The sequence below is a fragment of the Thamnophis sirtalis genome, unplaced genomic scaffold (assembly GCF_051295495.1).
Source record: "Thamnophis sirtalis isolate CommonGarterSnake01/CBP01778 unplaced genomic scaffold, rThaSir2_p1.2 scaffold_6, whole genome shotgun sequence".
NCBI lineage: Eukaryota > Metazoa > Chordata > Lepidosauria > Squamata > Natricidae > Thamnophis > Thamnophis sirtalis.
Window position 1 is genome coordinate 3,453,747 of NW_028261386.1, and position 16,731 is coordinate 3,470,477.

The 16,731-nt window shown below is 41.7% G+C and overlaps 1 protein-coding gene across 1 annotated transcript in view; it reads right to left on the reverse strand.

The window, feature by feature from the left end:
* The window catches only part of MYO19 (myosin XIX), a 54,248-nt gene that overhangs the window by 24,972 nt on the left and 12,545 nt on the right, over positions 1–16,731 (reverse strand). The window contains exons 3-10 of the mRNA XM_087717716.1: positions 10,424–10,559; positions 9,223–9,371; positions 7,388–7,501; positions 6,967–7,099; positions 4,774–4,843; positions 3,617–3,719; positions 1,443–1,539; positions 79–155 (exon numbers count right to left, since the gene is read on the reverse strand). Of these exons, the coding sequence (XP_087573842.1) occupies positions 79–155; positions 1,443–1,539; positions 3,617–3,719; positions 4,774–4,843; positions 6,967–7,099; positions 7,388–7,501; positions 9,223–9,371; positions 10,424–10,559 (879 nt within the window). The remainder of the gene's footprint in view (positions 1–78; positions 156–1,442; positions 1,540–3,616; positions 3,720–4,773; positions 4,844–6,966; positions 7,100–7,387; positions 7,502–9,222; positions 9,372–10,423; positions 10,560–16,731) is intronic.

The window sequence follows — 16,731 nt, forward strand, 5'->3', positions numbered from 1 at the left end:
GATCAATATGTGCTGATTAGGTGGCCTTACAAATCCTTTCAATCAATCTAACTGATATTGAGCCAAGGTTTAACTGACCTTGAAAACATTTTTCTGGGTGAAACTGTCCATACCCAAGTGGGTCATGGCCTCCCGAGTCACATCAAAACAGTCTTCTACAAGGCAAAGAGACATTAGTTAAGATAGAGGTTTTCTCTCTTCTCCCCTGAAGATCAGGTGGTTCTTATGTAGTCCCAAACTATGATTTACAAGGCCTAACAATGATTTGCTGCTACAGCTGAACCAACAGCTTGACTTAACATGCACTGGTATTGCACATGCATTAGGCCAAACTGCTCAAGCCGAAGATCAGCATGGATGGGACAAAAGCAAATTTATTTTCTCTTTCATGAAATAAAAAAACAAAATACTGTCATTTTTCTTGTACTTAAAAAGTATTTTCCCTACCTCTCGCATTAAACTTTGAAATTTGGGAATCCTCAAGTTGCCCATCCAGGCAGTACTGAGAGAAATGGGGATGGGTGGGGAGAGATTATTAGTTTTTGTGTTGGGGTTTCATCCCCAATAGCTGTCAGGGGTCACCAAGAGTGAGTTCTGAAGCAATATATATTTTCTAAATAAATAAATCTTCTAAAACCAAACCAAAATCCCAGGGCTTGCTGGGGACTAAGTTCCAATTAAATAATCCTACTGAAGTACCTCAGAAATTATAAACAAACAAATAAATAAAATTTCTAAAACCAAGCCAAAATCCCAGGGCTTGCTGGGGACTAAGCTCTAATTACGATAAGTAATTCTACTGAAGTACAGTATCTCAGAAATTATAAACAAAGTAATACATTTTCTAAAACCAAATCAAAATCCCAGGACTTGCTGGGGACTAAATTCCAATTAAATAATCTTACTGAAGTGCCTCAGAAATTATGTATAAATCCTTTCAAATGAATAGGACTAAGAGTTTTTTTTTTTAAAGGCATAGGAGTTCATCATAGAAGTTTGTTCTTATCTTTGTTTGAATGCTAGCCTCAGAGCCAAGGTGGCGCAGTGGTTAAATGCAGCACTGCAGGCTACTGCTAGATCAGCAGGTCAGCGGTTCAAATCTCACCGGCTCAGGGTTGACTCAGCCTTCCATCCTTCCGAGGTGGGTAAAATGAGGACCCAGATTGTTGGGGGCAATATGCTGACTCTCTGTAAACCGCTTAGAGAGGCCTGAAAGGCCTATGAAGCGGTATATAAGTCTACTGCTATTGCTATTACTGCTATAATTTGCTCCAGCAGTTTTCATCTAGTTGTCTTTTCTGTAACAGCAATTCATCTCAAGGAAATTATATTAATTGCATTACATTTTATTTATTTAGGCTTATAGTCAATTTCCTCCCTTTCTTTAAAAAACAAACAAACACCTAAAGGCCTTTTACAAGATCTGGGTTTTCAAATGCTACCTTCTAGTGTCTTTTCAGAATTTGGAAGCCAACAGAAACGCACACTGTCCAGAAGGTCCCATTCTCGGCGCTCATCCTGCGTGGCTCCTTTTGCAATCTGGAAAGTAAGAAAACACCTTGGCAATTTCCCTCAAATCTACATTGGTGTCTTACCTAGGTACTGACTGTCATCCTCATACAGCTACACTTACAGGACCTGCTGAATGGGCTTATTGAATTAACCCGTTTACTGAATTTGTATAGTGAAGTTGAATTTGGCAACTTCTAGCTTACATTTCTGGGATCTCCTGGTGGCCTCCTGTCCAAAGTCTAACCAGATCTGAACTTTTTTCATTTTTTTTAGGTCAGCCAGTACCAGCTGAGTGGTGGCATCTGCTGGAAACAAACCAAACCAAACCAGCTGTATAACATGCTACCCTCTGCACCCAAAGTTAATATTAATCGGGCATACTATATTGAGAGAATTCAGAAACTAGGTTATTAAGTGAGCTTGAACACAATGATGGCAGCAGGATCAATACTTAAAAGCAGCTATGGTTTAACCATTAGACGTAAGTTTCATAGGCATCTGGTAGCTAAACTTACAGCTGAGAAGGAATGGATCTGGATTAGTATTTGGATGGGAGACTACGAAGAATTACAGGATAAATTGGGAAATTATGGAAAGAAGACAATGGCAACCCCCTTTTGCATCCCTGGAATCAGTGGTGGGTTTCAAAACTTTTTAGAACCTCTTCTGTAGGTGTGGCCTGCTTTGTGGGAGTGGCTTGCTGGCCATGTGACTGGGTGGGCGTGGTCAACTTGTAAAATGTGGTGAAACTCATTTAACAATGCTTTTGTTTAGCAACAAAAATGTTGGCTCAGAAACTTTGGCATTTGAAGCACGCAAGTCTTAAAGCTGTCAAGTTACAAGTTCCTTGCACCCCTAACCCTTTAGGAAAAACAACCCCAGGGGTGTTCAAACTTGACAGCTTTAAGACTTGTGGACTTCAACTCCCAGAATTCCTCCTCTCGCTCTTCATCTTGATGATGTGCAGACGGGCAGGGGGGGTGGACCTGGAACCAGTTCTAAACGGCACTGTAGATTTGTGGAACCTCTTCTATAGGAGAGCTTAGAACTGGCAGGAACCCACCCCTGCCTGGAATGGCTAAATTTGCAATGCTTCTAGAAGTCAGGCTCAGTTCAAAGAATTTTTTACTTTGCTGGCACATTATGGTTGGTCGACTGGATGTGGCATATTTGTCACCTATCAAATCCTTCCCAAGGATCCGGGATAGGCAGGTGTTTTTGTCTGATGGTGTTAAAGGTAGCCTTGCAGGGTGCAAGCCCATGATGGCGAACCTATGGCATGCGTGCCACTGGTGGGCATGCAAGCCGTCACCCAGCTCAGCTCCACCATGAATGTGCGCATGCCTCCTGCCAGCCAGCAGATTTCTGGGTCTCTCCCGTACATGTGGGAGATGTGCATGCATGCACGGGAGTGGGGGGGGGGAGCACGGGTGTTATGTGGCACCCCCTGTGCCCCAATTTTGGTTTCAGGAGGCTTCAGGGAGGCCTGCTAGGCCCAAAATAGGAAGTGGGGGTGGTGGTCACATGTATGCACGGGGGTCACGAACATTTGCAGGGGGTGGGGTGGGGATTGTGCGCGCATTGCATTATGGGTGTGGATTTCAACATGAGAGGAGAAAAAGGTTAGCCATCACCGATGTAAGCTGTTCTGAGTAGGTACAGGTAGTCCTCGACTTACAACAGTTTGCTTAGTGAACGTTCGAATTTGTAACCTTGTTACTAATTTAACAACTACATTGGTTCATTTAACAAATGTGGCAAGAAAAGTTGTAAAACTGGGCAAAATTCACACAACAAATTTCTCACTTAGCAACCTAAATTTTGGGATACGTTGTGGTCGTAAGTTGAGGACTACCTACATATAATATAGTGTGTGTGTGTGTGTGTGTATGAACATAAGACAGTGAATAAACCTAATATTCCTCCCTCCTATTTTCCCCCCCCAAAATTGAAGCAAACAAGTTATTCCATTTTTTTAAAAAAGATATTAGTCGTACTGAGATCCTCAGCAACAAAGCAAAACTATTGTTGAGCATCTTTATGTGCATGCAAATTTTAAAAAAGGAAGTTATTGATTCACATGAAGCACAATAGAAACACAAACCTGGTAAAAAATATGGAAATTCCTTTCCTGGGGGGCTTGATAAGCAACTCTTGTTTTCTCCAGAAGAAAAGTCTGAACGGAAGCGCTTGTTAAAAGCTGAGATCTGCAGAATGGCAGTTTAAAATTACATTTATAGACTCTCTTAAGAGCAGTGGAAAATCAGCAAAATGTACATTTCCCGTTCTATTCCAAAAGGCCTTTCTTCACAACACAGGCTTTCCTAACCCAATGGATAAAAAAAAAGGATTATACTTCAAGAAAGCCAATCAATGGCCACAAATGCTGAGGATTCTGGGAGATGTAGTTTCAACATATTTCATGGGTATTCAAAGTAGGGAGGATGGCCAATGCCAATGAATAATGCAAGCTCCATCCTTCTACCTTAATGCCGCATTGGTTGTCTTGCTTGTTTAGATCCCACCCCTGGATGCAATGCATAAATCCTTGCGTAGAATACAGGCAGTCCTTGACTTACAACTGGTGGCTTAATGACCATTATTACAGGCCTGGAACGGGTGCTTTATGGCCCCTAAAGCTTTTGTGGCAATTATGAAGTGCCGTGCCACCTGCTCCTCCCATGGCAGTCATGTGACCACATTTTGGGCACTTGGCAACCAGTGAGCTTTTATGATCAAAGGCAATGTGCCCCAATCATGTGACCATAACCTGTGACTTTTTTTTGTCGATTTCTGGCATTTTCTTTGCTGGTTTCTGGCAAAACCACCAGTTTGGAAGAATGGTTCACACTTAGGAATGCAGCATCCATATAACGATTGTGGATTTGTTTCACAACCACAGTGAATTGCTTAATGACTGCTGCAAAAAGTGTCATAAAATCTGATCACGAGTCCCTTGACTTATGATTGTAGTGACTTAAAACCAGCAATCCAGTTGCAATCTGAGTCATAAATCAGGGACTGCCTATATGTCATCTTACAAATATATTTTCCAGAGCTTCAGATTGGATTGGAGATCAAATCCATTGACTTTTTTTTTTTAATCTATATTATAAACGTAAAAGTCCTGGAAGAAATGCTTAAAATCACCAGGAGGTGAACTGGAATCAAAGGAAATATTATCTTTCTAACCTTAAAATCTAAAACTTGATCATTGCAATAAGTTTTTAAAAAATCACAATGTGAGCGAATTGTGAATACCTATTTAAGTGAAGTTGGATGTATTTCCCAAATCGGCTGCTGTTGTTATTCCGAAGGGTGCATGCGTTTCCTGTGAAATTAACAAAAAAAACTGCAATATGCAAGACACACGTATCTATCACAAAGGTTAAAGGAAGTATGAATTCAGGTAAAAGAGAAATCAGGCATTATGTTAACATGCAAGGGGATTTGACATAGCATGCTGTGTAAACTTGGCTGTGATTTGTGTATGTGCGTGTCTGTGTATACGCATGTAGCCTAAAATCCTGTTTTTTCTATAGTCTATCTAGCTAATAATGTTGAAAACATATTGTACCATTTCTCACTATTCAAGGCAGGTAAGTAATGCAAGGCTCAGAACTGGAGTAATGTAATTTTAAAAAATGTCATCTCCCAAACCAGTTTTACCCAATTTAGTTTAATTGCCTTACATTTTGTGGCCCTCAAGGTCCCCAAATGTGGCCACTCCTTTATATAATTTAGTGCCTTTTGTGAATCAACCAGTTGTGGGTTGTTGTTGGTTTTTCTTCTCTTTTCAAAATGTAGCTTGGGGCAATGTAGAAAGCCGGGCACTCTTTTTTTTCATGGCTGGGTTTAGACAATTTTAGTTGGGTTTGTCTGACTTCATAACCGGCTGGAAAAACTACATGCAAGAATTATGTCTTGAGGAGTATTTTTAAACTAAGAAGTAAGTTTCTTCTTTTATCTAACAGGCTTTCTTCTTTTTGTACCTCTGTACAATATTATTGTATCATAAAGTTTGTATTGCACCCCGTTTTTCACAGGTGTCTCAGCAAAACGGGCTGCAGTACAAACTTTATGTTTACATTACAATATTGCGCAGAGCAGTGATGGGATTCAAATAATTTAACAAACCGGTTCTCTGCCCTGATGATCAGCTGGGGAAGGCGGGGATCAGTGGTCATGTGACTGGGTGGGTGTGGCCAACTCAACGTCACTCAGGTCGATGGCTGCTTCGTCTTAGCTGTTACAATGTAACAAGGGTTAACTGGAGAGGCAGTTTCTGCAAGCTGTGTAATAAAGATTAGGCTAGAAGCAACACCAGAATGTTTCCTTCCTGCCTTCCTTACAGGATTAGCTCTGTAAAGTGGAGGGAAAATAAAACAAAATGAGATTTCTTCCAACAACCGGTTCTCCGAACTGCTTAGAAAGTTAAGAACCGGTTCTCCCGAATAGGTGCGAACTGGCTGAATCCCACCACTGGCGCAGAGGTACAATAAGAACAAAGCTTGTTAGATGGCATCATAATGCATGTCTCATTAGTCTGATAGCTTGCTACGGTCTGAAATGGTTTGAACAGACTAGATCAGTGTTTCTTGGCCTTGCCAAGTTTAAGACAGGTGGACTGCAACTCCCAGAATTCTCCAGCCAGCAGGCAGTTGAATTCTGGCAGTTGAAGTTTACCCATCTTAAAAGTCGCCAAGATTGAAAAACACTGGATCAGATTTATTTTTTATTTGAATTGGATTGTTCCATTTGCTAGAGCAGCGGTCACCAACTGGTGGTCCATGGACCACTGGTAGTCCACAAGAAAATGTTGGTGGTCTGCAGAAAAATCTTTGCATTTTTTATATTGCACTAAATCAGGGATCCTCAAACTACGGCCCCTGGGCTGGATATGGGCTGGATATGGCTCACTGAGGCAATTACTCCCACTCACTGACGGGATGGCTGCCTGTTTAGTAGCTCCAGCCCTTCCTTCCCGGTGAGTCCAGGGGCTTCAGTGAGTAGCACGCGAAACTTCGACCAGGTTCCTTGAACGATAAGAGTTTGCAGGTGGCCAATCTAGTGCCTGGGCTGGCTACAAGACAAACATTCATTCTTGGCCATATTTGAGATTCCTAGCTGCAACAGACAGCAAAACTCGGGTTGACCCCGGGTGCTTCTCTCCGCTAACAGGGGGCCAAGCTAAGTGCCTGAAGGACCCCATCCCGTCACTAATTCATATTAGTGGTCCACGGGATTTAAAATTTTGGTGACCCCTGGGCTAGAGCATTGATCCCCAACCTTTATGGCTTGGCAGACTGGCAGGGGGGGGAGAGGAAGGATGGTTCTGTTTGAACAGCAGGCATGCACCGCTTATGCAGTCTAGTTCCGAACAGGCCTCAGCCAGAGGGTTGGGGACCCTTGGGCTAGAGCAAACATTTTCTTTATTAAAAAGGTCATACTTACCAAAAGCTTCCATGACAGGATTGGAATCCAACACTCGTTGTTCTATCCTCTCCACAGTTATACTGCCTTCCGGGATGTCGGATGAAGCTGCAACTGTCGCATAAAACTTCATCAGGCAGCGGGAGGTCCATGTCTAGAAACAGATTTTGGATCAAACTCCATCTTTAACGAGATCCGGAATCTCTCTTTAATCCTGATTCAGTAACTACAGTTACGCAGAGGCAAGAACAGACTGATTCCATCCAAGTTGAAATTGGAAGGGGATAAAGCCTTAACTTCTAACATGGAAAAGTGGGTTAGATGACAACCTTCTGAAGCCAAGTCAACAAAACTGCTAGTTCATTCACATGTGTAGGTAAATTCAACCAGAAACGAGCATGCAACGTTTCCCCAAAACAGCTTTTAAGAGATCTCAGCTTACCTTACCAGCACCGCTTTCCCCGCTAACAATGATGGACTGATTGACTAATGGAATCTGGCTCTGGACATTACGGTAGCTTTCTTCTGCTACCGTGAAAATGTGAGGTTTTAATTCCTAAAAAAGAAAAAGTACATAGAGCATTTGGAAAGAAAAATGGAAACGGACAATTCAATGGCAGGCTGAAACTTTTTCAGCAAAAGGGACTCGGTATGTGATGAATGCATTATTTGGAGCCTGACATCCAGTGGTGGGTTCCTACCAATTCGGACCGGTTCAGTCGAACTGGGAGTGGTTTGGAAGCCTGGGTCCCTGGAACCAACAGCGACTCAGGCCTGCCATGCCCCCGAACTGGTTCCCCGGGCAGCAGCACGATCTTGTTTTTCCGTTCTGCCCATGCGCAGAACAATTGCAATTGCATTTATGGGCAAATGCGCATGTGTGCAGAATGAACCGGCAAAATTGCGCACGCGCTGAACAGGCAGTAATGCCAGCAGCAACCCACCCCTATTGATTCTGTACCATCCTGGGTGGAGGGTGGAAGTAGTGCCACAATTGCCATCTTGCCTGTTTTGATGCATACATAAACTCATGGACACAACTGGACATGAACACTGTGGACTGGACCAGAACTAAAAAATTAACCAAAGCCAGGGTAAGCCGAGCGTTAATGGGCACAAGCATACCTTGGTTCTTGCCAATGCCCTGTCTTTTAAGCTCTGACAGTAGTTGTTGATGTAGTCTTTCCTTGAATTTTTTCCACACTGCAGGATCTGCTTGTTTTTACATTGTGCTCACTGATTTCTTACAATGAAGCTACCAGTACACATTATGATGGCATAGTTTTGTTTATTAGATGGCCTGTTGCAGAGTCCATGTTTGTTAAGACCAAGAAAGAATACTGACCTGAAATCACTCAGATACTTCCATGCCTAAGAGAACATTAAAAGCAAAGTATCTCTACTCCTAATTCATCCCCTCCACCATGCACTACTACACTACTTCTGACTGGTCTCCCCCAATATATTTCAAAAAATTAAATGACAGAAAGCTTCAGTCTAATGCAGTGTTTCTCAACCTTGGCAACTTGAAGATGTCCGGACTTCAACTCCCAGAATTCCCCAGCCAGCGAATGCTGGTCTAATGCTTTGTTTCAAAATAAGAGTACTATCAATATTTTATTATATGTCTGTATTGAGTTATCATACAAATCAGAAAAAAAAACAATTGTAAAATTCCATGCAGCAAAATTACTTTGAAACTTAACAGCCAAACTAGTAAAAAAAGATTGAGCATGTGAAATATTTAGCAAATAAAACAAATTGCAATAGCAATAGCAATAGCAGTTAGACTTATATACCGCTTCATAGGGCTTTCAGCCCTCTCTAAGCGGTTTACAGTCAGCATATCGCCCCCACAGTCGGGTCCTCATTTCACCCACCTCGGAAGGATGGAAGGCTGAGTCAGCCTTGAGCCGGTGGGATTTGAACCGCTGAACAGTCAGCTGGAGTGGCTGCAGTACTGCACTCTAACCACTGCGCCACCTTGGCTCTCGGCTCTATGTAATTGCAAATTACATAGTTTATGCAATGATATGATCTTTGACTGATAGAAGAAAATATTTTGTTGAACTGTGCGGTCCAATGCTAGAGCTGATAATGTTACCTAATTTGGTAATGAAACGTCTCCAAGAAAACCACTAAGCTTAGAGGGCATCAAGGACCCCATACACATATTAAGAGTTGCCAAGATTGGAAAGCACTAACCTAACCTAACTTTTATACCCAGTTTGGTTTTTCAGAAAGGCAGCAATCAGCCACTGTGGCATACCCTCTCACCTGAAGGCCAGCAACGGTGTGGTATCCTTTCATGAGCTCTTGTGAGTAGAGAGATTGAACTGGACGGAAGGGGTTGATGGCCACAAGGCTGCACCCCGCTTTGGTATAAAACACATCGGTAGCATATCTTGCTTGCAGACACTTCAGAACTAAAGATAACAGAACATTTTTGTCAATATTTACTACCTGTTCTCTTTTGAATGATCTATTTTAGTTACCATTTTCAAAATAGAGAACAGCAAGTCTCTGCCTCGTCTGCTAATATATTTTTGGGCAGTCAAAGCTGACTTCACTCTAGACTTCGCGAGCTTCAATTCCCCAGCAATTGCCAAGTTGGCTTGGGAATTCTGGAGTTTATGTTCATGTGTATAAATTCATAATATCAAATAGTGTGTCAGGCCTGCAGCCATCTTTTCCTCTGGATCTTTGGCCTGCCACACTTTCTATTATTCTACTATGTATTTTCTATTGTGGGAAAATGGGAGGGGGGATTGTAGGAGTTAGATAATATGTAGCCATAACAAAATTCTTTCTAGAAAGCCAAGGCCATCCTTAGTCTCTGCACTTGACCAGAACTGGATGGGTGGAACTGCCAGCATGGCAGAGGGAGATTGGACCATGTGATGGACTTGTGAATGTGGGGGAAAGATCTTGAAGTTTCAACTGGGTGGGGAAACCTTGGAAGCTTTCAGATTCGGGTTTTCCCAGACATGCCAACATGGCTTTCTTAATAAATTGGAACTTTGAGCAATACTTTGCCTTGGACTCTGATATACCTTTGGATGCTATTTGGAACCCTGACATAGTGGCGTTATGCACAAAGGCATACAGATAGTCCTCAACTTACAACCATTCTTTAGTGACCGTCTGAAGTTACAACACTGAAAAAAGTGACTTGTGACTCTGTTTATGCAGCCTAGAACTGTGATGGCTGTTTTGGCAGCTGCTGCACACACAGCTGGCTCCTATTTAAATGATTGTCCACTAGGACTCCAAGATCCCTGTCACAGTTACTACTATTGAGCAAGGCACTAAATACACAAATTATATTAAAGCGATACAATCTATAGCACAAACTGATTCTTGATTTCAAGTGAGAGAAGAATTTTCATGAACAGGTAAGTAACCTGATTGTGTGTGTGTGTAAAATAAGAGTAGGTCAGAAGCAAACTGTTTTCTTTAAGAGTGTTTGAACACTTACCAGTTGTGGTGGTTACAGGATTCACTTTGGTAAGGTCACTGATGCAAGAGAATTGTTGTTGGTCACTCAGAAAAGATTCCACTTCTTTGTCCAAAGAGTTATCCTCCCCATTGTGATGGGCGGTGAAGCCATTAGCCTAAAAGCAGAGATAGAAGAATTAAGAGACTAACACAAATGAGATATTATTCCAAACACGTCAGGATATCATCTGCAGGAACCTAAATTTAAAACATTTAAAAAAAAAACACAATCTGCATTCCAGCCATGAAACCTTGTAAGATTTGCATTCCGGCATGATTTCTTTCTTTTTCATTTTACATGAATTTTGCCCTTCTGGCTTCATGCTATCTCATGCAAATGAGTGCCCAGCATTGCAATACAGGTAGTCCCCAAATTATGACAAGGGAGCCCAAAATTTCCATTGCTAAGCAAGACAGTTAAGTGAGTTTTGCCGCTTAGCAACCTTTGTTGCCACAGTTGCTAAGTGTATCACTGCAGTTGTTTAGTAACATGGTTGTTAAGTAAATCTGGCTTCCCCATTGACTTTGTTTGTCAGAAGGTTATAAAAGGTGATCATGTGATCCTGGGACACTGCAACCGTCATAAATAACAGTTAGCTAAGAGTCTGAATTTTGATCAGGTGACCATGGGAATGATGTAACGGTCGTAAATGTGAAAAATAGTCATATATCACTTTTTTCAATGCCGTAACTTCAAACACTCTCTAAATGAATGGTTGTAAGTTCAGGATTAATTGTAGTTTGTAAACCCTCAGTTTAAAGGTTTGTTGACAATGGAATTTGGTACAATGAAATCATATGCATCATGACATCTACATGTCTGTGACAACATCACAGGATCTTGACAAACTTGAACATTAAGCACTATCTAATAAAATAAAATTCAATGGTGAAAAGAGTAAAGTTCTACATTTAGGCAAGAAAAATGAAATGCATAGGTACAGTATAGGTGGTACCTTGCTCAACAGTAGTAACTGTGAGAGGGATCTTGGGAGTCCTAGTGGATAAACATTTAAATATGAGCCAGCCGTGTGCAGCAGCTGCCAAAAAAGCCAACACAGTTCTAGGCTGCATCAACAGAGGGAGAGAATCAAGATCACGTGAAGGGTTAATACCACTTTATAAAGCCTTCCTTAAGGCCACACTTGGAATACGGCATCCAGTTTTGGTCGCCACGATGTAGAAAGATGTGGAGTGTTAGATCGGGTGATGGATAGGAACACACAGGCTAACGGTAACAACAGCTCTTTACTAAATGCAACAAGTGAGAACAATCCAGCGAAGGTTGAGTCTGACAGCAGCCATTTTATAGGGAGCTGTCAGACCCTTCAACCAATAGAGTTAAACCTTTGTTCCCGCCAGAACAGAGGGCCTTGGTGGAAACAACTGTAGTTGTAGCATGTATCTAACATGGAGACTCTAGAAAGAGTGCAGAGAAGAGCAACAAAGAGGATTAGGGGACTGGAGACTAAAACATATGAAGAACGGTTGCAAGAACTGGGTATGTCTAGTTGAATGAAAAGGACTAGGGGAGACATGATAGCAGTCTTCCAATATCTCAGGGGCTGCCACAAAGAAGAGGGAGTCAAGCTATTCTCCAAAGCACCTGAGGGCAGAACAAGAAGCAATGGGTGGAAACTAATTAGGGAGAGAAGCAACTTAGAACTAAGGAGAAATTTCCTGACAGTTACAACAATTAACCAGTGGAACAGAAGTTGCCTCCAGAAGTTGTGAATGTCCCAACACTGGAAGTCTTTAAGAAGATGTTGGATAGCCATTTGTCTGAAGTGGTATAGGGTTTCCTGCCTAGGGGTTGGACAAGAAGACCTCCAAGGTCTCTTCCAACTCTGCTATTGTATTGTATTGTATTGTATTGTATTGTATCATGACACGTGAAACATTATTTGCCTACCTCAAATTACTAGTTTCATCACAGTAAACCAAACTGCATTCTGGTTTAGAAAAAAGTAGGATTCATACAATGAATGGAATGAATTAGATTGATGAATTGAATTCATACAGGAGGACTCTTAAGGGTCTATGGCCGTGATGGTGAACCTATGGCACATGTGCCAGAGGTGGCATGCAGCGCCCTCTCTGATGGCATGTGAGTTGTGGCCATAGTTCAGCTCCACTGTGCATGCCTCCCGCCAGCCAGCTGATGTTTGGCTCTCTGCCACTCATGCACAGGGGTAGGGCATGTGCAAGGGGGGGGTCATGCACGCATGCACATGGGGACGGGGCATGAACATATGTGCCTCCAGCTGGCTAGCTGGTCTTCAGGTCTCTGCTGTGCATATGCGGGGTGTGTGCAGGGGGGTCACGCGAGCACATGTGGACGGGCATGTGTGTGTGGGGGAGGTCACACATGCATGCGCAGGGAGCATTGCATTTTGGGGGTTCAGACACCCTCGCGCTTTGGGTCCTCCAACCGGAAAAGGTTAGCCATCCCTGGTCTCTGGAGTTTCTGAGTCATCCAGGTCATAGTTGCCCCAAAGTTACTTCTCATTCAAGAAACTTCTTCAGCTCTTATCCCAAAGGTTTGTTTTCAAGAGGCAACTGGACTTTCTTGTTTTTCTTTGAAGACATTTCGCTTCTCATCCAAGAAGCTTCTTCAGCTCAGAGAAGAAGAGAAGAGAAACAGAGCACCCAGGCATTCACTAGTATAACTTGTATGGTTTCGGTTGGCACTAATGGTATGAACCCTTGCCATCATTTTGTATGTAAAGATCAACAATTTACAGGTAGTCCTCAACTTACAACAGTCCATAGTGTTGGATAGTTGCATAGTGACCATTCAAAGTTACTGAAAAAAGTGACTTATGATCATTTTTTACACCTACGGTTAGTGTAGCATCCACATGATCATTTTATGAGGGTTGCAGTATCCTGGGATCATGTGATCCCCTTTAACGACCTTCTGACAAGGTCAATGGGGAAGCCAGGTTCATTTAACAACCGGGTTACTAACTAAACAACTACAGTGATTCACTTAACAACTGTGCCAAGACAGGTCATAAAATGGGGCAAAACTCGCTTAACAAACATCTCACTTAGCAACAGAAATTTTGGCACAATTGTGATCGTACGTCGAGGACGACCTGTATAGTATTTAATCGCTTGCGTGTTGATTTCAAGTACCACATACCTACCATTTTCATCTGTTAATAACAGTTTTGGTTTTAACTGTGGATTAATTATCAAAATTATTCCATCAGGCTTTTTCAAACCTGCAGGGTTTTTTTTTCTTACGTATGTTTCTGGCAGATAAATTGTATTTACTTTTAATTTTCTTCCAAATCTTCAATGTATTTCGATAAGTGCTATGAAAGGAAGGACCAACTATACATGTTCACCTTAACCTGAAACCTGTGAAGCAGCTGTTTGCAAAACATACAACACACACTGCTACTGTTGTGGACTGCCAGAGTTGAAGATAATCCTATATTTTTTCTCCAGTACAAGAGATCTGTTTCCAGATTGTTATACACGCATTAGCAGAGACAGGAGGAACGCCTGAAGGGAAAACGGAGACAGAACGATTTTGCATGGGTGTGGTCATGGAAAGTTTTAGGAGGACAAGGGGGAGGGGAGAGTCTAGAAACATACTTTTTGATTGCTAGCTTCATCCCACTTCAGAGCAACTGGCGGATAATAGCCTTTAAACTACACTAGATGCTTCTTTTCTGCCAACCTAGCAGTTCGAAAGCACGTAAAAAATGCAAGTAGAAAAACAGGGACCACTTTGGTGGGAAGGTAAAAGCGTTCCGTGAGTCATGCCGGCCACATTACCTCCAATAGACCGATTAGATCCCACAGATTAGGCCTCCTCCGAATTCCATCCGCCGGCCAATGCCGGCTGGCGACTACCCGGAGGAGGGCCTTCTCTGTGGCTGCTCCGACCCTCTGGAACGAGCTCCCCGTGGAGATTCGAACCCTCACCACCCTCCAGGCCTTCCGCATAGCCCTTAAAACCTGGCTGTTCCGACAGGCCTGGGGCTAAAGAGCTTTTGCCCCCCCCCCCCCCGAATGGTATGGTTGTTGTGTGCTTTTAAATTGTGTATTGTTTTGTTTGTCTTTTTTATTCCTTATCTGTATCCCCTTCCCTGACTTGGATTGTGAGCCGCCCTGAGTCCCCTTCGGGGAAAAGGGCAGCATATAAGTGCAATAAATTCAATTCAATTCAATTCACATGACCACGGAGATGTCTTTGGACAGCGCTGGCTCTTTGCTTTTGAAACGAAGATGAGCACCACCCTCTAGAGTTGGGAACGACTAGCACATATGTGCGAGGGGAACCTTTACCTTTTAGATGCTTTTATTATATGCATAGAGTACACTTATATTTCACCACCTGTTCTTTTCTCTATTTAGATTCTTCCCTCTCTTCACAAAGAATTATATTATACAATAATACAATTTATATTAGCTTCTTTTTAACATTATTATAATGTGACCATTATTACTGCCATGTATTTTAAGCAGCAAAGAGAGTAGAAAAACAACCGTTTCTTTTCCTAAAAGTCTTATACCGGTATCTGCCTAGAAGCAGTTTCCCTTCTTCTGCATGAAAGAAGGCTAGAAACTAGGAGAGTGTGAGTTCTAGTTCTGCTTTGGATACAAAGCCAGCTGGGTGACCTTGGGCCAATCACTTTCTCTCAGCTCTAAGAAGTAAACAATGGCAAACAACATTCTGAAAAATCTTAACAAGAAAACTGCAGGGACTCGTTCAGGTAGTCTCTGAGAATTGGGCACAATTGAACAGAAGAAAAAGAAGTCTAATTATAGTCCTACAAAAGTCTCCCCTACAAAAGCTAATTGGTTCTAACTGTTAGATTTTGTGCCAAGACAAAGTCAGTGTTATTATTATTAGGCAAGCACTACATTCTCTGCAAATTTGCCTGGAGAAAATGCTCACAAAGATCTTAATGTCTATTTTTGCATTGCATTGCCATTCTTAAACAAGTAAGCAGGTAAGAAACAAGACATATAAGACATAATTGAATTAAACATTCCATTTTGTATATCGTTTTCCAGCAAGAGATATGTAAGAACCAAGCAATGTTTGTTGGATTAATATACTAATTCATTAGGATAGGATAGGATAGGATAGGATAGGATAGGATAGGATAGGATAGGATAGGATAGGATAGGATAGGACAGGACAAGATAGAATTCTTTATTGGGCAAATGTGATCAGACACACAAGGAATTTGTCTCCGATGCATAAGTTCACAGTATACATATAAATATGGTAAAACATAGGAAAGAATGTTTATGGTTGCATGTGCTGGGCAAATCCTGTAAAAGTGCTAATTCTGGAAACTTAATAGTATTAACCATTAATCAGCATAATGTAATCAAGCATAGCCTATGGGATCAGCCTTAAACTGAACCATAGTTTATACTGATTTGTGGAATAAATTGCCAAGGTACCAGGAAGATCTACTGTACATTATCAATCATATTAAGAATGATTTTTACTTTCTGGGTTTTGAAAAGTCAACCAGTGCTGTTAGTATACTCTGCCTTAGGGTTTACCGTGGCAATTTTTGATTACCAGAATCTGATTCCTTTATTCCATATGCAAATGAGGCCACGCTTTGCCTCTTGCCAACCCAGACAGTGCAAAGAAAGGGATTAGCACTGACCTCAAGTATTGACTAGGGAATGAACCAAGTCAACATGCACACACAGGCTTCTGATTTTATTATTTAATTTAAATCAAGCTAAACCCTAAAACACTGAAGAACAAACAACTGTAGTGTTTACACTCGGTAACAATAAAGCTACTCTAGCCTTAACATTGAAGATCTATTGCTGTACACTATGGCTTTTTGTGAATTATAGCTGTCCTTCAAATAACCTACAATCCAATACAAAGGACTGTAAACAAGATTTCTTCTCCTCACCCCAAACTGGTTTAAAACAAAACACACATTCAAAATTCAGGATTTAGTATAAAAACAATCTTCTTGAATCAGAAGAAATCTTTAATTCTTAGTGCTTGCCCTCTTATTTTCCTGCCTCAGATTAGAACTTCATTTAGAGGACACAATATTTCTGGGAGCCCCCCGTGAATAAGACTTAATGGAATTGCAGTATAAACCGTGACCCGTCAAAACCGCGGTCCACTAAAGCGCGCCCGATCAAAGCGTGTACCTGACGTCATCAGCAGCGCGACAAATAAAATTAAAAATAAATTAAATTAAAATTAAATTAAAGCAAGCCGATTCACGTAAAGGTAAGGGTTAGGTTAAGGGTTAGGGTTAGGTTTAGGGTTACGTT